The sequence below is a fragment of the Cyprinus carpio genome, chromosome A12, assembly GCF_018340385.1.
Source record: "Cyprinus carpio isolate SPL01 chromosome A12, ASM1834038v1, whole genome shotgun sequence".
Taxonomy (NCBI): domain Eukaryota; kingdom Metazoa; phylum Chordata; class Actinopteri; order Cypriniformes; family Cyprinidae; genus Cyprinus; species Cyprinus carpio.
Window position 1 is genome coordinate 2,574,750 of NC_056583.1, and position 23,092 is coordinate 2,597,841.

General features: G+C 38.9%; 1 protein-coding gene across 1 annotated transcript in view; it reads left to right on the forward strand.

The window, feature by feature from the left end:
• Positions 1–23,092, forward strand: part of LOC109064709 (integrin alpha-M-like) — a 70,653-nt gene that overhangs the window by 45,973 nt on the left and 1,588 nt on the right. The window contains exons 5-23 of the mRNA XM_042767136.1: positions 9,501–9,612; positions 9,730–9,860; positions 9,960–10,108; positions 10,354–10,501; positions 10,898–11,048; positions 11,210–11,283; positions 16,336–16,453; positions 16,536–16,675; positions 16,772–16,918; positions 17,030–17,233; positions 19,053–19,186; positions 19,280–19,416; positions 19,921–20,072; positions 20,256–20,387; positions 20,702–20,775; positions 21,560–21,701; positions 22,084–22,182; positions 22,259–22,338; positions 22,468–23,041. Of these exons, the coding sequence (XP_042623070.1) occupies positions 9,501–9,612; positions 9,730–9,860; positions 9,960–10,108; positions 10,354–10,501; positions 10,898–11,048; positions 11,210–11,283; positions 16,336–16,453; positions 16,536–16,675; positions 16,772–16,918; positions 17,030–17,233; positions 19,053–19,186; positions 19,280–19,416; positions 19,921–20,072; positions 20,256–20,387; positions 20,702–20,775; positions 21,560–21,701; positions 22,084–22,182; positions 22,259–22,338; positions 22,468–22,618 (2,475 nt within the window). The 3' untranslated portion in view covers positions 22,619–23,041. The remainder of the gene's footprint in view (positions 1–9,500; positions 9,613–9,729; positions 9,861–9,959; positions 10,109–10,353; positions 10,502–10,897; positions 11,049–11,209; positions 11,284–16,335; positions 16,454–16,535; positions 16,676–16,771; positions 16,919–17,029; positions 17,234–19,052; positions 19,187–19,279; positions 19,417–19,920; positions 20,073–20,255; positions 20,388–20,701; positions 20,776–21,559; positions 21,702–22,083; positions 22,183–22,258; positions 22,339–22,467; positions 23,042–23,092) is intronic.

A 23,092-nucleotide genomic window follows, 5' to 3' on the forward strand; every position in this document is an offset into this window, starting at 1 on the left:
CAGACCATATTGCTACAATGACCCAGTCCTGTAGATTTGCCTTATTCAACATTAGGAAGATTAGACCCTTCCTGTCAGAGCAATCCACCCAACTTCTTGTCCAAGCTTTTGTTCTCTCCAGACTGGACTATTGCAATGCTCTCCTGGCGGGCCTTCCTGCATGTACTATCAAGCCTCTACAACTGATCCAGAATGCAGCAGCGAGGGTTGTCTTCAATGAGCCGAAAACAGCCCATGTTACTCCTCTCCTCATCAGGTTACACTGGCTACCAGTAGCCGCTCGCATCAAATTCAAGGTACTGATGCTTGCCTACAAAATGACCACTGGCACGGCGCCAACTTACCTAAACTCACTAGTTCAATCTTATGCACCCTCCAGAAGTTTGTGCTCTGCAAGTGAACGACGCCTTGTGTTGCCATCCCAAAGAGGTTCAAAATCACTCTCACAGACTTTTTCCTGGACTGCTCCCAGCTGGTGGAATGACCTCCCGATCTCAATTCGAACAGCTGAGTCTTTACTCATTTTCAAAAAACATCTAAAGACTCATCTTTTTCGCCTGCACTTAACCAACTAATACTAGTACTTACCTTTTTTCTTTTTATCTATATATTTCCAAAAAAAAAACAAAAAAAAAAAAAAAACCTGGCTACGTGTTCTGTACTAGACTAACTGAGACTTGTCATAGCACTTGTATACCGTTGTTGTTCTCGTTGATCTGATTGTTTCTACTGTTCTCATTTGTAAGTCACTTTGGATAAAAGCGTCTGCTAAATGATTAAATGTAAATGTAAATGTAAAATGTCTGTAAGGCAAAGATATACACGGAGTTTCGTGCTCAAGTACATAGAGAGATGACAGAAAGCTCATCCTTCTGATGTTCAATTCTGATGTTATTGTGAGTGCACACAAATAAATGTAGAGTCTTTACAAATTTGAAAGATGTATAACTCTTATCTGTATGAGCAAAAATGAGGGAGTATTTTTAAGAGCAAGTGAGTGCACCAGCGCTGACATCTGTCATGCAGTGAGCATGCTACTCTTCACACTCCACACAGACACTATATGGCCCTGTCCCAAATGGCACCCTAAACCCTCGTGGTCTTTCTCTGAGTCCGCACTTTCATGATGTAATGCCGCGTTGACTGTCGGGTAGAAGTCTGCTGTGGAGCTCGCCCCAGTACGGGCTCGGCAGAAGTGCAGATCAAGGGCGCATGACGGCCGCAAAGGGGGCGCTCGTGAGCACCCTTCTGAACATTAAAATGACAAATGGGACACCCTACGGACTCATAGACTTAACGGACACGTGCACGCGGCCATTGTAAGTCTGTAAGACCGAAAGTGCAGATAAAGTGTTCCACTTGGTACAGGGCCTCTAGCGGACATTTCTCTAGGCTAACATCAGATTGAGCGGCCATGTAAAGTTGCTAATACATATTTCAGATGATAAGCCATATCTGAGGTTGATGATAGGCAAGCGTTTGGATGTCCTACCTAGTGCCGCGTTATCCTAATGGGCAACATGGGCTGCAGCCCAGGGCCTCGAACACTTGGGAGCCCCCTGAGTCAATTCTCTTTTGCATTTTATTATATTTGCCAACTGTTCCGTATAATATGGAATCGTCACATATTTAAGGCATCATTTTGTCCTGTATTTGCAGGCATAAAAAATAAATTTATAAAAATATAAAAATATTTTTTTTTTTATTATTATTATTATTATTTTTCCAAACCTCTGCCGCCTAATCGCTCACACTTCACGGCGACTGGGACTCATGTTTTGATTTCTGCAAATCAGTTTGGTCGAATGCAAAGACATGATTATTGATCATAAGCACAACATCCAGCTTGAAAAAATACTATCTACCTTTTACTGTTTGCAATAGTTGGACCAAGGCTATATGGAATGGCCTTCCTTTATCTGTGAAAGCTTCAAATTCTGTCTATGAGTTTAAAGCTAAATTGAAATCTTATTTTCTTATTGGCTTTTTAAACTTTGTATGTTAAATTATCCTTTGAGTTTACTGATTTTATTCTTTTTACTGTTTTATTTTATTTTATTTGTACAGCACTATGGTCAACTGCTGTTGTGTTTATCAGTGCTTAATAAATACAAAAACCTGAGGGAAAATGTCTTTCACTAATGTAAGTTAATGCTGTTAAATAGAGACAATTATACATTTTTAAAATGTCTATAACTTCTAGCACATTATAAGAAGAGCAGGAAGAATCCCTTTTAGTGGTGAGTGATATTTAATTTTATTTGCTGGGCTGTTGCTGATTTGTAAGATTATTACTCAATGATATTGTTTAATTTATGTACATATTTTTTTGCCTCCTATGGGATTAAGACATGCGCATTGAGTTGGTTTTTATTTCATGAGTATATCGTGCACATCGACTTTATATAGTGTTTGATCGCATTTTTGATTGGCGTATAACACATAAGCGACAAAAATTTGGGTCGACCAAGCCTCTTCTGGTCGACTAACAATTAGTTGACTATTAAGGGGCAGCCCTACCAAATTCATTAAATAAACTGATATTTACTGGTTATTTTATAGTTGACATGTATGATTTACTTTTTTAGAAAACAGAAATGAGACTGCAGTCACGAAATTAAAGTCAGAGATGGAGAAAAAAAAAAAAAGAGAACTGAAAGGAAGTCGAGGTATGAAGTTTAATCTGTGGAGTGAAGAAAGGATAAGAGGAGAAAAATGTAGATGCATAAATTTTAAAGCTTTAAAATATAGACACAATTAAAGATTGTTTCACACGTTAGGTGTCACAACTGGATAGAGAGGCAGTGGAAGACAGTGGAACATAATTTATCCGCTTCTTTATTGTTGAAACAGAGGGTTGAATCAAAACAGTAGGTGCAAACTCAAAACAGTCAAAGAAGCACATCAACTGAGAAATCACAGTCCTTATCTTAATTCCTTCGGGGAATTCCTGCAGGAGAAAAAGAGACACGACGCTTAGGGGAGCTAAGCAGGTGCCTGGAGAAAGTCTGCAACCTTCAGACCAGCCAATGAGGGAGTGAGGTGAGCGGCTAGATAAGGGGTATGGTAAGTGGAATCAGGTGTCCGTAATTAGTAATTGGGTGATAGGGATCTTGTGTAGGTGGCTGGTGAATCTGTGACATTTAGAGAGTATATTGGCTATATAAAAAAAAACAAAACTTTTTTTTACGTATGCTTACCATTTTAAATGTTCTTGTTATTTTTAGCCTATTTGTTGTTGCTTGTGTTATCACATCTTTAATATATTGTAGAGTTTATTTTTATCAATATTCAGATTTCTTAATATTCTGATATTCAAATTTAATCGAATTTAATGTCAACACAACATGTTCTATCAGTTGTTTGGAATTTTATACATAAATTAAGATGTGATTTGATTTATTTTACTCATAACCTATCCGCCTTATTTTTCTACATGGAAGCAAGCCAGTTCTGTGAATGTGCAAGACTTGTAGTTCATTAACTACTCTAGGGCAATAATGAGAAGAATATCAAAGTGCAGTAAAAGGTAAAAATGTTTGAGACTTCGGATTCTTTAGCTGTAATTGAGATAATACATTGAAATTTACATTACATTTACATTTAATCATTTAGCAGACGCTTTTATCCAAAGAGACTTACAAATGAGAACAATAGAAGCAATCAGATCAACAAGAGAACAACAACGGTATACAAGTGCTATTTTTTTTTATAAGAATATGATAGACAAGAAAAGAAAAGGTAAGTACTAGTATTAGTTGGTTAAGTACAGGCGAAAAAGATGAGTCTTTAGATGTTTTCTGAAAATGAGTAAAGACTCAGCTGTTCGAATTGAGATCGGGAGGTCATTCCACCAGCTGGGCGCAGTCCAGGAAAAGGTCAGTGAGAGTGATTTTGAACCTCTTTGGGATGGTACCACAAGGCGTTGTTCACTTGCAGAGCGCAAACATCTGGAGGGCGGCGCATAAGATTGAACTAATGAGCTTAGGTATGTTGGTGAGTTGTTTTGTTCTTGTTTGGTAGGATAGGTTCATTAATTTGTGTTTTTTGTGAGAGGGTATTGTTGTAGAGTGTGTAATGTTGTGGGGAGGGGTGTAGTGTGATGTTTTTTTGGCTCATTGAAGACAACCCTCACTGCTGCATTCTAGATCAGTTGCAGAGGCTTGATAGTACATGCAGGAAGGCCCGCCAGGAGAGCATTACAATAGCCCAGTCTGGAGAGAACAAGAGCTTGGACAAGAAGTTGGGTGGCTTGCTCTGACAGGAAGGGTCTAATCTAATGTTGTATAAGGCAAATCTGCAGGACCGGGTCATTGTAGCAATATGGTCTGTGAAGCTTAACTGATGATCCATCACAACTCCTAGGTTTCTGGCTGTCCTGGAAGGAGTTATGGTTGACGAACCCAGCTGTATAAAGAAGTTGTGATGAAACGATGGGTTAGCTGGAACCACCAGCAGTTCAGTCTTAGTAAGGTTGAGCTGAAGGTGATGGTCATTCATCCAGCTAGAAATGTCACTCAGACAGGCTGAAATGCGAGCAACTACCGTCGGGTCATCTGGTTGGAATGAGAAGTAGAGTTGAGTGTCATCAGCGTAGCAGTGATAGGAAAAGCCATGCTTCTGAATGACAGATCCTAATGACGTCATGTAGATGGAGAAGAGAAGTGGTCCAAGTACTGAGCCTTGAGGAACCCCAGTAGCAAGTTGTTGTAACTTAGAAACTTCACCCCTCCAAGACACCATGAAGGATCTATCAGACAGGTAGGACTTAAACCACTGGAGTGCGGTTCCAGAGATGCCCATCTTTCTGAGGGTGGACAGGAGAATCTGGTGATTAATGGTGTCAAAAGCAGCAGACAGGTCCAGCAAAATGAGTACTGAGGATTTTGAAGCTGCTCTTGCCAGTCGCAGGGCTTCAGTAACCGAGAGCAGGGCAGTCTCAGTTGAGTGGCCACTTTTGAAGCCAGATTGGTTGCTGTCCAGGAGGTTGTTCTGTACATGAAACATAGAGAGCTGGTTGAACACAGCTCGTTCAAGTGTCTTTGAAATGAATGGAAGAAGGGATACCGGTCTGTAGTTTTCTAGAAGTGCTGGATTTAGAGGTTTCTTCAGCAGTGGGCTTACCCGAGCCTGCTTAAATGCTGAGGGAACTGTTCCTGAGTGAAGAGAGGAGTTGATAATGTGAGTAAGTGAAGGTATGTCTGAAGAAGAAATCGCTTGAAGGAGGTGAGTGGGGATCGGATCAAGTGGGCAAGTAGTAGGATGACTGGAGAGGATAAGTTTGGAAACGTCCATCTCTGAGAGTGGAGAGAAGGAGGAGAGAGAGTGTGCATTAGTCATTGTGAAGTTATCCTTGGTCACTGATGGTTCTTGTCTTATTTGTGAGGAAAACTGCAAAGTCGTCAGGCGGATTAAGAAGAGAAGAGAAAGTTTTGAAGAGTGTCCGAGCATCACAACAGTTGTTAATTTTGTTGTGGTAGTATGATGTTTTAGCAGTTAAGACATTTGCAGAGAAGGAAGAGAGGAGAGACTGATACACACTGAGGTCAGTAGAGTTTCTTGATTTATGCCATTTTCTCTCTGCAGCCCTGAGTTTAGAGCGACGTTCACGGAGAACATCGGACAGCCAGGGGGCAGATGGGGTGGTGCGTGCTGGTCTAGATGACAGTGGGCAAAAGTTGTCCAAGCAAGAGGTTAGAGTGGAGCAAAAAGTGTTCTTAGCACTGTTTGTGTCCAGAGCTGAAAACTGCGAGAGTGAAGGAAGTGAGGATGAAACCACAGAGGATAGGCGAGATGGACAGAGTAAGCATAGGTTCCGTCGAAAGGTGACCTGCGTTGGAGCGTGTGCCGCTTCAGGAGTAAGTACTAGGTTAGCAGTAATGAGGAAGTGGTCTGAGATGTGCAGTGGAGCAACTAAAGAGTTGTCCACAGAGCAACAGCGTGTGTAGATGAGGTCCAGTTGGTTGCCCGATTTGTGAGTCGCTGTAGTAGACACTCGCTTGAGATCAAATGAGGTGAGCAGAGTGTTGAAGTCAGCAGCCTGGGGTTTATCTAGGTGGATGTTGAAGTCGCCAAGCAGTACCAGAGGAGTACCATCCTCAGGATAGTTTGATAGCAGCACATCCAACTCCTCCAAGAAGTTTCCCAATTGACCTGGGGGACAATAAATAACCACAAAGTGGATTTTAACAGGGTGGGTTACAGTAATAGCATGTGATTCAAATGAACCGTTACCTGTAGGTGATGGGTGAAGATCAAATTTCCAATCTTTCGATATAAGGAGACCAGTACCTTCACCTCTCCCAGTGGTACAAGACGTGTGGGAACAAGTGAAACCAGTGGAGAGGGCTGCGGGAGTGGCAGTGTCCTCAGGTTTGATCCAAGTCTCAGTCAGTGCCATGAGGCTGAGACTGGAATGAGTAGCAATAGAAGAAATGAAGTCTGCTTTGTTAACAGCAAACTGGCAGTTCCAGAGACCAACCGGAATAGAGAGCGTAGTAGTAGAGGTCAGAGGGACAGGCTGTATATTTGTCAGGCAGGCCTTCCTTCGACGTACATAACATTGTAAGACACACTAGTTTGCAATATCAAACAGCAAAATGAACTGTTTTGTACAGCTAAAAATAGGTGGAAGCGAATGACACCAGAAGCCTCGCACATAAAACTTACAAGTGAAACTTGATGTTTAGTTTAGTGTGGTCTTTTTTGTTGGAATTTGATAATAATTTTTGTTGTGAATTTTATATATGAGTTGTGGATGGATGCAGATGCTTGGGAAGCAGTTGGGGGGTTCAGTGCCTTGCTCAAGGGCACCTCAGTCATGGTATTGAGGATGGAAAGAGTGCTGTACATTCACCTCCCCAACTACAATTCCTGCCGGCCCGAGACTCGAACTTGCAACCTTTGGATTACGAGTCCGACTCTCTAACCATTAGGCACAACTTCCCCAAATGGGCACTCCAGCTTTTACAGGAAAAATAAGATTGATAGGTTATATATTTTTGGGTTTGTTAAAGATGTGGTTAAATATGTTTGTCTGATAATATGTGTTAAAGGAGCCATGTGTAATGTCTGGCAAAAAAATCAAGTCATACTCCACATTCCATACCAGATGGGGGCAGTATGCCTCAATAAAGTGAATTGGTCTACTCTAGAGTAACAAAAACGAGAAACGGCATAGTCTCTATGCTCCGCCCCTACCTTCACAACAACCCTAGAGCCATAGCCGAAGCCTAAAGGAAGTTTTGCCTCCAGAGGAACGTTGGGTGATGTCAAGTGATTTTGAAACATGACATCTTCAAGCTACTCCCCTTCACCTTTACCAGTGAATATGTTCATATTCGTTTTGTTCATATTACATTTTGAATTGTATATACACATTATTTGAATTAAATTAATTTGACAGACAGCATTCTGTCAACATCATTGGTCAACATCAGACAGCTGATGTTGACCAAACTAGCGCCAACCAACGTAACCAGAGCTGCCAACTCTCAAGCATTCACCGTGAGACACACGCAATTGACTCTTTTCACACGCTTTCAAAAACTTGACCGCTCTGAATATAGTGAGTGAGTGCGCGCGCGGCCGGGGCGCTCTCTCTCTCTCTCTCTCTCTCTCTCTCTCTCTCTCTCTCTCTCTCTCTCTCTCTCTCTCTCTCGGGTTCATTATCATCGAAGACATTTCAAGCTTCTTAGGTAATGTTACATTTTAGCATCAGCTTGGTAGAGACGGGCTTTGGTAGATAACAGGTGAAAACCGGATCGGATCTGTGGGTAAGTTATAGCTAGCTTACTATCAAACGCAGCTACGGTTAGCCATCGCTAACATTAGCACGTTTATCGAACAGCCTTCGATACATTTCTATGTTATAACTTCCCGAAAAAAAATACGCAAACATATAAAACAAACTTCTAGAGAAATACTAACAGCATCTTACTTATTAATCCAAAAGAAATGTTGCAAGTTCGGAGTCGAAGCTCATTTCTTTCAAGTCCATCAGTTGTCTCCAGCGATGGAAAGCAGTGCCGATGTTTGCTCTGGTTCGGCTCCTTTTCTTATCGGATTTGATTTGTGATTCCGAGCGCGGTTTGCTTGACATCAGCTTCAAGTACGCCCACAAGCCGTGCGAGTTATTCGTGTATTGCAGGTTGGCTGGTGGTTATGTTGCCCGCATATCGCCTCCCATGGCCGAAACTGGTATTACGACACCTGTCGGGCCGTGGCTAGTAATGCTAATGCTAATTAAGGTTGATATCTCTGCAGCACTATAACTTGACATTTTTTTAATGACATCATCGCCCTTATTTCTTCTCATTCTTTTGATGCGTGTAGGTCATTTTTTGGATATTTTTACCTCAATTTTTACACATGGCACCTTTAAATGGAATTTTTATTTAATTTTGTTTTAGTATTGGTTTTTTTTGTTATAAGGGATGGCCACTTCGACCAGATGGCCAACTTTACCTGAAAAGAAATTTGTCTGGAGTGCATGATCTCAAAATGTTTATTGGTATACCTTGCAAATAACACTTTATCTGAACTGTATTCAAATTGAAATATTATGGCTGGACCTTAAATTTAACAGAAGTAAAGGAAAAAAAAAATCAACTAAATGTTTCAAATAAAAAGGAAAAAGTAAATAAAACAAGTCTACATCAGTTACACAGCGCTATTGTGGCTGATGTGTGTCACATGACAAGCATGACGAGACAACCCGCATTGTGGGGGTGAATCGTGCTTTTTCGGTTTGAGTATCGTCTCACACCTTCTTATTACATTTAAGGGTATAACTTGTAATCTGTAGGCTAACCTATTACATTTCCAAAGATACCTTCCCAACAATGGTTATTAGACATTTATGAACGCCTTAATGAACATTTACATTTTCATTGGGGAAACATTTTGCTTGCAAAACTAAAACTTTGGATTCTTAATTCCCAAATGAATAAACATTGCAAAAAAGGAAAGATGATGTGAAGATGGTAAATGGATCTGTCACAACTTTTTTGGAGTGTGTTGCAGCTATCAAAATCACAATTTGTTCCTTTTTTACAAAATACAATTAAGTTGGCCAGTGAAATCATTGGAAATCTTTTCTTTGTACTTTTGTCAATTAAATAAAGGTTAAAGAGAACGAACAAATTACATATTCTTGATTTTATAGAATTTTGCAAAACTTCCCTACTTTTTTAGAATGGGGTTGTATGTTTAACAATCCCTGTCAATGTAAGAACATAAAATATTAGTGCTGTTTTTATACATTTCTAAGACAATTTATTTTATGATAGCCTAGAAAATATATTAATGTAGAAAAGTATGGACATCAGAGTGGTTTTGGTTAGTATTTGTATTATTTGAATCGTTGTTAGATATAAAACTTGCAGACAAACTTAAAGATGGACAAAATAATGAAATTTTGCACCTCCTATTTTACATTAGTGTCCAGATTAGAGTTTGTCATGTTATGTTTGTCAAAATAACATCTTAATTTCTCTCAGGTTTGTGGTCCAACCATACCTAAGAATTGTGACGTAACAACTTACAATGGCATGTGCTTTAAAATCAGTTCAGATAATGTTGTGAGCAGATCTGTGCCAAGGACTCTGAGAGGTATTTGAATGGGGTTGTAACAAATCAGTCTTCTTACTGGATATGACACAATTATCACTGCTCAGCAGCTTCAGATTGATGAAAACATGATGCAGTTCTTTGTTTCTTCAACCTCAGAATGCCCAAAATCACAGATTGACATTGCTTTTTTAATGGATGGATCTGGAAGTGTAAATTATGAGGATTTTAAAAAGATGAAGGCTTTTGTTATAGAAATGATCAAAAGTTTTATAGACCATGATGCACAGGTAGGATAATCAATGCATTTATTATGTTCTATATTATGTATTATTTTTTTACCCCCAATTTTCATAGCATCAATTACTAAATTTCTTTCTTTCTTACAGTTTGCCATTGCACAGTTTTCTACAAATTGTTACATTCATTACAAGTTTAAACAAAGTTTCAAAAATGCCAAGCTGTGGGAAGATGCAGTGACTCAGATATCTCAAAAAAAAGGATGGACTAACACCGCAAAAGCTATAGAACAACTTGTGTAAGACATGCTTGCTGATATTTCATTAATATTCTATTTAACCATGAGATACTTCTGACAGAAAATCAAATGAAACTGAGCACAGAAAAAAATTACATCCTAATTTTAAAATACTTCAAGAAAAAAAAAGAAAAAGAGAAACAAAGACAACTGTGATATGTGTCCTTAATAAGAAATGTATCATATACAGTTGCATCATTAAACTATTTATTGATTTAATATTCTGTGCTATTTTCTATAAACAGGAGGGAGCTATTCATAAGTGAAGAAGGTGCAAGACCATCAGCCAGTAAAATTCTGGTTGTTATCACAGATGGTGAATCAACTGATCATTTCTTGTCTGAAGCTGTCAAAAAAGCACAAGCAAAAAATATAACACGATACGCTATTGGGGTAAGATCAATATGTAGCCCTTCCTAATGTGTTTGTCTGGCAAAAGATTTTAAGTTTTCAAAATGATTTTGTTCACTGTGTAATTTAAATGTATATAAAATGTCATTTCTGTCATCATTGGCCTACCTCCTGTGTCATTCCAAACCTGTTCGACTCACTTTCTTCTGAAGAATTTAAATTTTTTATATTTTGTCCATACAATAAAAGTTACTGGGTACCATTGTTGTTTTGTACACAGCTGACTTTCATTTTATGGACAAAAACAGTTAAACATTCATTAAAATAATAAAACAACCTCATGTCAAAATAATAACAATAATGACATGAGGTTGAATAAATGATTCCAGAAGTTATAAACATTATATTTGTGGTATATTGTGCCTACATTTTTCCTAGGTTGGCAATGCGTTTGATATTGACAAAGCAACAAGCGAGCTGGCAATTATTGCATCTTTACCCACCAGTAAGCATGTGTTAAAAGTAACTGACTTTGACGCGCTGGAAAGTATTCGTGAACAACTCAAAGAGAACATTATTGCCATTGAAGGTATGTTTGCAGAGGAAATCAAAGAATGAATGACTAACAGAATGTTTACATTTTACAGTTATCAGCTGTTATGTGAGTACAGGTACCTTGTGCATATGGTTATTTATAATAATAATAATAATCAACGAGTTAACTGTGTTGTTGCTTCTTTTATTTGCTAGGAACCCAGACCTCTGGTGATTCATCTCGGATGGAGTTTTCACAGGATGGGTTTAGTGCAGCATTTACATCAAATGTAATTATATTAATTTATGTGACACTTGTTATGTGATCCTGGAGTAATATAAAGTGCACAACGAAGGAATATAATCCAAAGAGTACTTTAATAAATCCAGGGAGAAAACAAAGGGGGAAAATCAACATCAATACAAACATAATACCAGACAAAGAACTAGGGGGAAACTAAGGGCTTAACTACATGGAGTAATCAGTAAGAACAGAATCAGGTGAGGAGCTAAATAATCAAAACCCATGGAAACAAACAAGGAAACTCAGGCAAATGGGAACACAGGGAAGGTGGGGGCTCTGGAGGTTGACAAGGTTAAGATGAAGGGCAGGCAAAAAAGGAGTCACATTTCTCAGGGCCAGGGAGGTGAAGACGGTGAAAGAAGCCAGGGAGGAGCAAGGAGCAGGAGGAGCCCGATGTTGGTCCATAGACCAGCCAGGATGGGGGAGGGAGGAGCCTTGGTGTTGACTTGGCAGATGACACCCTGGGGACGAGCGATGGAGATGGAGCAGCTGGAGGTGGAGACCCAGGTAGAGCCGAGTAGACAGAGAGCCAGTGTGACACCAGAGGTCCAGAAGGCCAAGGTAGAGCTGATGGAACATGCAAATGAGGTAGAGGCGGGAACCCAAAGGACCATGATGGAGCTGGAGTGACTGAGGACAAAGGTGGAGCCGGAGGGAAGTAGGAGCCAGACAGAGCCTGAGGGAAGAAGGGATGAGGCGAAGCCGGAGGAGTGGAATCCTGTGGTGAAGGAGGGTTGATGACTGACCAAGGCAGAGCCAGAGGGACGAGGGAGCCCAATGGAGCCAGTGGGATGACGGGCCATGGTGGAGACAAGGGAGCAAGGAGCCAAGGCAGAGCCGATGGGTCAGACGGCCGAGGAGGAGTCTGGGTCAAAGCCTGGATGCGGAGACAGGGGATCCTCATGCCTAGGCAGAGCTGGAGACTGGAAGGCCTGAGGCGGATCCGCCCAACAGGATGGAGTGGATTGAGGATGAGCTGAAGGAATGACAGGAACCAGTGGAGGCATGGCTAAGGAACTGGCTGATTCTAGGAGAGGAGGAGTGAGAGAGAGGTTGGGAGGGAACACAGGAGAACATGAGCTGGGTGGAACCAGCATAGACTCAGGAGATGTAGGAGATTCAGGAGAGCTGGACGGAACCAGCAGAGACAAAAGAGATTCAGGAGACGAAGGTGTTTCGGAGAACATTGGGTATTACCTTCCAAACCAATCTATTAAATCCTCATTAAAATGTCCATAAGTTCCTTCTAATAGCTTACAGAGGCCATATCCACTGCATTCACGGCAATGGAGTTGTGGGCAGGGCTTCCCTCCAAGCCGCTGATCTCCACTAATACTCCCTTGACAATCCACGATGTTGCCAGCTCACTCACCTGGTCAGATTCTTTGTGAGGCTCAGGCTCCGAGGCAATGGTAGGCTCAGTTGCTTACTCTTGCGCTGGCTCTTGCATTGCGGCAGGCTTGGGCTTTCTGTCTGTGGAGGGCTCAAGCAACATCTCTGTTGTGTCGCTCGTGGGTAGTGGCAGGCTGGTCTCTGGATTTGGAGTGGTGCTGGTGTCCTCCTCCATGAAGCCGATGGAGAAAGCTGATTTATTAATAAAAATACACTGCATTCCAAATTATGGAAGGATCTTGAGACTCCAGTAGCTTCAAACACCTGTCTGCTGCTCAGCAGTGACTTTTTTACAGCTGATATTGCAATACAGTTCATTGGTTTGACAGAAACTTTGCTTAATAAATCTTTATCTGACCAAGATCATCTGTGCTCTAAGTCAATCACAAATCTTTTGACAGTTCAATAATCTCTATTTGCTGTTCAAAAAATTATTGTTTGTTTTGATGCCTTTTGCAAGACATTGCATTTTTTCATACTTTTCATCTTCAGAAAGATCTTTCTTCCTCACCATATTTCATGAGATCCGTGACTTAATAATTTGGAACAACTTCTTTAAGTAGGGTTTCCATTTACCTAAGAAGACCTGGCAAACTATTGAACAAACCTGTCTGGGATTTATACTAAAAAGATGTAAAAACCACACAAACAAAAATCTGACTCTTTATTGTACCAAAATCCTATTGATATATCACTTGGATAATAATTTGTAACGCAGCGTATATAATAATATATATTATATAAAATATTTAAACCTTTTTTTTTTTTTTTTTTTAGTGTATTACATAAATTTGGAGCTGTTGAATTGCTGCCTTTACTGTTCTGTTAAATTCAAGCATTTGCATGTTATTCTGTTTTTTTTTTCCACTATAACATAGTAATATTAATTTTTTTTTTTTTTACATTAATTTAACATTTATTGTCAGTATTTTACTTAATTGAACAACAATTTATGTTTACCTCTTAATTTGATATAATAATTTCAGGGCATTTGTTTGAAAGAGTGTGGGAGAAAGAAAACGTGATTTCCGTAGATAAAAACTTATTTTCATGGGGGAAAACAAGGAAATAGTTTCTCATTTTATCCTCTTGACTATTACATTTATTTGCTTGGTCAGTATTTTGGGGTTTTGGTTATTTTGATGTTGTAGTTAACCACTATGCTTTTTAGCATTGTTAGCACCACTTTTAAACCCGCACTGGTGCTAAAATTGTACAATGTGAATCAATGCGATGTTACGGCTAGACACTTAATACCCGCTCTTGTGCGTTATATTCTCATGCGTTTGACAGTAACTGAAAGACCATGTGGTGTATGATAAATTGTCGTTTCAGTGGTTGAATGGAAAAAAATCAAATGGTACAGAAAAATTATTTGAAATAAGAGACCATTTCATTATTACCTTTATAATATGAAAAGTCCATTGTGGAAAACTTGATAGTATAGTCGGTAATGTGAGGATGTCCCAGTGCCATACAGATTCATCCAATCAATGATACCAACACCACAAATGTGCAAATAAGGACATTAACCCGGGAGTTAGGAATGTTGGCTACAGTGTGACATGTCAGTTTATGAATACACAGGATTAATTGTGAAACGTGTGTAGCAAGATAACCACGTGTAACAATCAGGGTCATGTAGGCAAGGTCGGAGCCAATTGTAGCTTTTTATTCAAAGACCATAGTCAGACAGGCAAAGGTCATACAACAGCAAACAGTGTCCAGAGGGCAAGGCAAGAGAATAAGCCAACACTGGCAATAGATAGGCAACCAGCAAATGTTCAGAGGCGAGAAACAGGCTAGGGTCAGAACAACAAGACTAGGAAACAATACAAGCACTTGATATGGCAGCTAGGCTAATAAATCCTGTACGTGAGTGAGTGCAACCTTTATAGTGTCCGGGTTATTGGAAACAGGTGAGTAATCAGGATCTTGGGAAATGGAGTCCAGGGTGAATGTCTGAGTGGTATGTGGCAACCTCTGGTTGGAAGCAGGGAATGGATCGTGACAGAGCCCTCCCCCAAGGAGCGGCTTCCAGATGCTCCAAACAGTATAATCCAGGAAGAAAGGGGAGCAGGGAGGAGGAACAGGGGGAGGGATGGAGGACCAGGTCCACGTGCAGGAAGAGAACCTGGTTCCTGAGGCAGAGCCGGCAGAATAGGGAGCCAGTGTGGAGCTGAAAACCACCAAAGCAGAGCTAAAGAGTACCAGGGTGGAGCCAGCAGAACTGAGGACCACCAGGGTGGAGCAGACGGCCACAACAGCAGAGCAGAAGATCCGAAGATCCCCACAATGGAGCAGAAGACCGCCATAGCAGAGAACACCACCATGGTGGATGCAGAAACCAGGGCTGAGACTGAGGAACTGAAACATAGGAAACAAACGGTTTACTTATGGCCCCAAAGACCGAGGTAGAAGGCACCGTGAGTTCATAGACAGGATAGACAGGACTGAATGTTCATTAACAGCCTCCATAGCAGTGACAGGACAGGCAGACAGTTCACATACAGCCTTCATAGCCACAACAGGACAGGCAGAGGGTTCACAGATGGCCTCCATAGCAGTGACAGGGCAGAACGAGGATTCACAGGTGGCCTTCATAGGCACAGCAAAACAGTCAGGAATTTCACAGCCCACATCCTTGGGTGTGACAGACAAAGCTGAGAGTTCTGAGGTAGCCTCCTCGGTTGGGTCAGGGCAGGAAGAGCAACTTTGATGTGATGTGGCTCAGGCTTGGAAGTCTTGACAGGACAAGTCTCAGGAAAGGCCGCCATTTTGTGAAAAGCCTCTGGGTTGGCAGCCATCTTGTGGAAAGTCTCTGGGGCTTCAAAGTCCTCTGCCTCTCCCACAGTGAATGGTGAACCACACAAAATCAAAGCATAGTCCATGAAATCTCTTAAACTGCAATTAAACTCCCCTCCAGGAAACCATGATTTTACAGGCTCGTTCAGTCCAAAATGAAAAATGTCCTTTAAAACAACTTTATCAAATGGAACGTGTCTAGACAACTCACAAAACTGCTGAACATAGTCCTCAATCAATGAGTCTCCTTGCCTGATACGTAGAAGCTGGTTGAATGGGTCCATTGTTGAGCTGTAGAGCCGCTGGATCCTTGCAGGCTCAGTATTCTGTAACAATCAGGGTCGTGTAGGCAAGGTCAGATCCAGTTGCAGCTTTTTATTCAAACAAAGAGCATAGGCAGATAGGCAAAGGTCGTACACCAGCAAACAATGTCCAGAGGGCAAGGCAAGAGAATATTTCAATACAGGCAATAGATAAAGGCAACCAGCAAATGATCAGAGGCAAGATAAACAGGCTAGGGTCAGAGCAACAAGACTAGGAAACAGAATACAAGCACTTGGTATGGCAGCTAGGCTAATCAATCCTGAGCCCCTGTATGTGAGTGAGTACAACCTTTATAGTGTCCGGGTTATTGGAAAACAAGTGAGTGTGTAATCAGAGAGGATCTTGGGAAACGGAGTCCCAGGTGAATGTCTGAGTGGCATGTGTGGCAACCTCTGGTAGTGAGCAGGGACCAGATCGTGACATCAGGATTCTGTTTGAATGGCAAAAGGCTGATATTTAATACAGGCAATTTATCTGCAAATTTATTTTTAATATTCTTATAATATTATGCACTCAGACAGATATAATAATGACTGCAGTGGGAGCTTTCCAGTGGAAAGGTGGATATCAGCTGTATAAACAGAATGAACGGTTAAATGTCTTTCAAGCTGGAAGTGAGCATGACAGTTATTTAGGTAAGATCTCTTCTTTGACTGTGTAAATCAAAATAAATCAGTCATATACTTCAGAATATTTTAAAGTCTATTTTATTTACAGGTTATTCTTTGGCAATAGCGACAATGTTCGGAGCAAAGTATGCAGTCATGGGAGCACCGAGATACAAGCATAAGGGAAAAATAACTGTTTCAAGAATTGATAATATTCGAAGCAATTTAAAGGAACTGGATCCCCCTAAGGTTATAAAGCTGATATTTTTGGAAAATATTAGCAAGTGAAAGTAAGTAAGCTCAAAATAGACTGTATGTTAAACTTTATTGCTTCCCTTTTCTCAGCCTCAGATTGGCTCATATTTTGGAGCCGAGGTTTGTGTGGTGGATTTGAACAGTGACTCCAGAACAGACCTCCTGTTGGTATCGGCACCAACATACATGGAGCCTGACCGGGAGGGCAAAGTGTTTGTTTACACCTTCACTCGTCGGGTAAGTGATAGGGATTAAATGTTTTACAGAATTCTGAAAATCAGTTCTGATTTAAATTTAGATATTTGATTTGGTCGTTTGTTTACTTCTCTCTCTGGTCTGTCTTCATAGTCTCACTTCGTTTTTTCGGGTATGGTGCTGGTGGGAATGGCAGGTCAGAGGGGTCGGTTTGGTTCTTCTTTGGCCAGTCCAGCAGATCTGAATAATGATGGTTATATGGATGTGCTGATTGGAGCTCCTTTAGAGGCAGATGGACAGGGCAGCATCTACATCTTCAATGGAGGAGAAGATCAAATAAATTCTGCATACTCACAGGTACAATGGGTGGAAAAAGAGTAAATAAAATAAAAAAGAGACAAATTAAGTTTTTTTTTTTTTTTGGGGGGGGGGGGTGTTGCACAAATAGGACCAAAACACGTTCATTTACTTACTTTTAAAGTATTAGGGACACTTTTCTTTTAATATATTTATATATTTTAACTTTAAATATTTTAAAAATGTTATTTAAAATTAACCGAGATTCTTTTTTTTTTCCAGTTCAAGTTTCCAGTATTTGTATAGCACTTTTTAGGATACAAATTGCTGCAAAGCAACTTCACAGAAAATTAAGTTTCTACAATATTTAGTAGTAGCTTATCAGTGGTGACTGTCAGTTTAATAGGCAGAAATGTATGGAAAAATTAATTAAAGACGATGAACACTATTAACAGCAATTATTATATGATGCAATCAAACTTTTAGCAAAATTTGGTAGTCCTGTGTGTTGTTTCAGGGTTAGAATCATCTGGGGTCCTTTGAGGTGTTGACATCATTTTTTCTCAGGTGTTCTGGATCCAGACTGAAGCTTATGTAAATCCTAGTTACCACGGGATGAATGGCAAAAACAGAAACAAATAGAGACATAATTAGCGTGGCTGCTGTTCCAACCAAGCAAAATTAATTTGTTTAACCCAAGCTAAAGAATAATAATGCGCATTTGATCAGATATAACTTCAGTTCAAGATTATAAGAAGCATTATTTGAATGCTTGGCCAAAGAGATGTGTCTTTAATCTAAATTAAAACAGATAAAGTGTGTCTGAACCCCGAACATTATCAGGAAGGCTATTCCAGAGTTTGGGAGCCAAATGTGAAAAAGCTCTACCTCCTTTAGTGGACTTCGCTATCCTAGGTACTACCAAAAGTCCAGCGTTTTGTGACCTTAGGGAGCGTGATGTATTGTAGCGTGACAGAAGACTAGTTAGGTACGCAGGAGCTAAACCATTAAGGGCCTTGGAGGTAAGTATTAATATTTTGTAACTGATACGGAACTTAATAGGTAGCCAGTGCAGAGACTGTAAATTTGGGGTAATGTGATCATATTTTCTTGACCTGGTAAGGAGTCTAGCCACTGCATTTTGGACTACCTGTAGCTTGTTTTTTGAAGATGTAGGACAACCACCTAGCAGTGCATTACAATAGTCCAGTCTAGAGGTCATGAATGCATGAACTAGCTTTTCTGCATCAGAAACAGGTAACATGGTTCGTAGCTTGGCAATGTTTCTAAGATGGAAGAATGCTGTTTTTGTAACATGGGAAATATGATTTTCAAAAGACAAGTTGTTGTATGGTATATATGCCAGATTTTTGACTGTAGAGGAAGTAACAGTACATCCGTCTAGTTGCAAATTGTAATCCAAGAGATTCTGTGTACTGCTTTTTGGTCCAATATGTAATATCGCTTTCTTATTCGAATTTAATAGGAGAAAATTATTGGTCATTCAGTCTTTTTAATTTTAACAATGTAAAAATGCTCATTTAAAATTAAGCATGTTCTTATTTTATTTTATTTTTTTACACTGATTATAGATTTGACTACATTTATCAAGCGCAACCATTACTCAAACCTGTTAGCCAAACTGTTGAAAGACAAAAAAAAAAATTCTTTAATGTATTGAAATAGTTTTATTAATAACCACAGAGCAACATTCCAAGTCTTTATTGTCAAAACAAACCAACAGAAAATCCTGTTGAACCCTGTTTGTTGTCAGTGCATATTAAAACTGTCTTAACTGCTACTGTTTTTCTGTTTTACCTCCACCTTGAAATCCTCTTTGTCTCATTCGCCCTCTTTCCTTTACTGTATGTGATGACAGAGGATTGCTGGATCGTCTGTGCGACCAGGTTTGCGGTTCTTTGGGATTTCACTAAGTCAGTCCTCTCTAGACCAGACTCAAGACAGCCTTCCTGATATTGCTGTAGGGTCCATGGGAGCAGTTCTGCTTCTCAGGTGTGTTTTGTTTTATAAAGAATTCTAAATATACAAATATACAGATTCAGTCATGATCATTCATATATGTGTTTGCATATGTGAATCATTCAGGTCCAGACCCATCATGCATTTGGAAACCAGAGTAACTTACAACCCATCCAAAATACCAACCGGTGAAACAGACCAATCACTTAAAAACACCATGAAAGTGTGTTTCACCATGAGGCCATATAGACACAGCATAAGAGGTTTATTCAAAATTATAAATATTCATTGATGTTGTAAAGTGTGTAAAGTTTTTAATAGGCATATAGTTTCTCCTGTGCCAGATTAGACTGCAGGGACAGCTATAAGTTTACTGTCTCTGTGGTGTACCAAAATATATACATGATAATCCCAAATCAGCAGCATTGGCTCAACCAGTGGCATGAATTTGGGGGCGGGGCAATCTGTTGGACCAACCAATGGCAGTAAGGGGGCGTGTTCAGGAAACCCGTCTAAAAACAGACTTATGTTGATGTAACTAATGATACAGACTTAAGCTTTAAACACAAGTTTTATTCACTCTGAGAGATAATTCGTGTAAGTAGACATATAGAATTAGCAGAGTAAGAGACAGCTGTGAAATTTTGGGGTCAGTATTTATTTATATATTTTGGGAAAGAAATTAATAAATGATAAATTAAATTACATAATAAACTGTACTTTAAATTAATTTTATGTTTTATGATTGTTTTATGTTTATTATTTAGGTTTAACAGCAAATATTAATTACACCATAACGCTGGATGCCAAGCGACAGAAATATCGAGCATATTTTTCACCCAAAAACCACTTCCACAATAATGATATGAAGATTAGGTTTTATGACGAAACTTGCAAAAGTCATCCTTTCCTTATAGACGTAAGTCTAAAACATTTTCCTATACTTTTAGATATCTGAGTCTGTTATTCTGGCTGTATGAAATAACAATTATGAATGGGAATAATTAAGTGTTGTATCTTATAGTACGATGCAACAATGTGCCAACACAAACTGAAAATCATGATTTTATGGTACATGAATATCATATATGTATCCCATCAGGCTTTCTCAGAAGATGCTCTGATCCCATTGTCCAATCAGTTAACATTCACATTTGAGGGTCTACCATCTGCCAACTTGAAAAACATAAGGCCAATACTGCTGCCGGGAATAAAGACCACCACAGACCACAATGTAAGAGAAGGCAAACCAATTTCAAAGCAACATCACATGTATAATTCAGATGTAATGTTAAAGGGATAGCTCACCAAAAAATAAATAAATAAATAAAATAAATAAATAAATAAATAAATAAATAAATAAAATAAATAAATAAATAAAGTCATACAGAGAGTCAGTTTGAATGAAACAATAGTAATGATGCAATTTACTACACTCTGTTTGAACATCTATCTAGTGTAATAGGAGATGTAGTTTTATATGATTTAAGAATGTTTGTTTTTTTTTCATCATGTATATCTAAATATCTTAAAATCTTTATTCCCCAGCTGGATTTTGAAATAAATTGTGGACATGATGAAATTTGTGTTGATGACCTCAGGATGGATTTCAGTTTCTCTGGGTGAGCAAATATTTACATTTAGTTATTCTGTATTACATTAACGAACAACACAAATACATTTGCAAAAATAACCTTATTTATGCTTTACTTGTACAAAACCAAATGCAATATTCCAGGGTAAGCAGACCGGTCTGTGTATCTTTTGGTCATTCAATGTAACAGTGTGTTCTATACACAAACAATACCAGACAATGAACTGAGGGAACTGAAGGTCTTAAATACAGAGTGAAACAAACTCAATACAAAACAGGTGTGCTCTAATTAGTAACAATGAATAGCCATGACAACTGATGATAAAAATTAACATTAGTAATCATTTTACTGACTTTCTCATTCAATCTCATTCATCAAAATGATCAAATCTTTATTCAAGTCATTTCGTCCATGCAAGTGGCTTTAAATGGCATACTTTTCACAGCCAAAATCCACCTAAACAATCTTGATCATATTCGGAACTAAGAAATCATTATAATGCAGCGAACATAAATAATTACTTTACCTTTCGAGTCTTTCCTTCATTTTTTATGTGACTGATACAATGAACGGATCGTTCATGAATGACCCACCACTAGTGAACATAGGAACAAGAAAACAAACTAAATGTCAAACAACAGAACGTGACAGTGTTCTCTCATAAAACTTTTGTGTTCTCTTGCAAAAGTATTTCGTTCCACCAAGAAATTTACCATTTTCCCTCCAACCTCATATTATTTCATTTACAAAGATTTTGCTAACAAGCGCAAACTTTCTTTTTTTTTTTTTCTATTTTGTTTCTGTGATCCAGTTCTACAAATATAGAGGTTGGGATCATGCAGGAAATCGATGTGGCAGTGTTTGTAGAGAACAGAGGAGAAAACTCATACAACACATTCTTCACCCTCAACTACCCCTTTGGACTTTCCTACAGGAGAATCACATCTAAACAGGTAAAGCCAGAATGATTTTGAAAAAGACACCAAAAACGATATCTTTAAAGATAACCATAATGATAACTATATTAACATCCACACCATTTCACAATGACGTTCTGTTTATTATATTTTTGTTGTCTTCTGATCTTTAAAGCCGGATTTATTTTAATGAGCGCGTCAGATGGATTTTTTTTGTCTGTTGGTGTTTTTATTGTTTATGAGTTTGATTAAAGAGTTATTGTTAATCTGTGTCATTACCGTAGTTGTGGTGTGGACTTCCCAATTGTCATAGAGTTATAGTATATCATAATAGTTATCATCCTTGGTTTAAATAGCATTTGGAATGACAATTTTTGTTACTGAATGAATGTTTACACATCATTTTCTGTTTGAGCAGGGCAGAGTGGAGTGTGTATCTCTTGACAGTGAGCAAAAAGGTACATTTGGAGAGACCACCTGCAGCATAAGCAAGCCCATCCTCAAGGGCAATGCTCAGGTGAGGTCACTCTTAAAACGGTCCTGTGCATTTGGCTTTTTTAAGCAATTCTCATTTTCTCTGTGTCCACTTCTAGGCTGTGTTTCATATTACATACAGCATTGATAAAGAAAGCACCTTTGATCAAAAGGTCAGATTTACTGCTAGAATCAACAGGTATGACACATTTGATAGATATCACCTTCATCTGCATCGCTCAATTGTGAGCATTTGAGTAGCTGCTCACATATGAGGAACTGATAACTGGAAATAATACTACTAACCAAAACCCTCCATCACTCACAGTGGGAATGACCAACACTCTCAAACCAGTGAATTATCCAAAGAGAAAAGCATTGGTGTCAAATATGCCATGTATATTGCCTTAATAAGGTTAGTGCTTTGGTTCTCTATAACAGACACTCTCAACTGGATTTGTTTCAGCACCCAGATTTGACAATGAATGTTACGTTTTCACTTTATATTCAAAGTAAAATCTGGGATTCTAAAGCAAAACCGATTGGAATTTAATGTTCAATTTAGACAGGGTTATATTTTGTTTGACATGAAATCTAATACAAAAAATAAAATAAAAAATAAAAAACAAATAAATAAATATGTTGTATTACACTGTAGTTATTAAGCTAATTTGGCCAAGCTAAACTGATGAATCTCATTAGACAAGAAAATATTTTGCATGCTTTAACCAAATAAATTCAGACTTGAGTAAAAACATAACATAAAAAACACAAAATATTAAATAACTGTTTGAAACACATTTTTTTCTTTTATTTTGAATAAGCATGAAGATTCAACCCTCCACATTAATTTTACTGCACAGAAAAATGATACTGGTAAACCAGTCAAACAGATACTAAAGGTACTGTAATGAAATTCACACACTTCCATGAACACAAAATTGAATTAGATA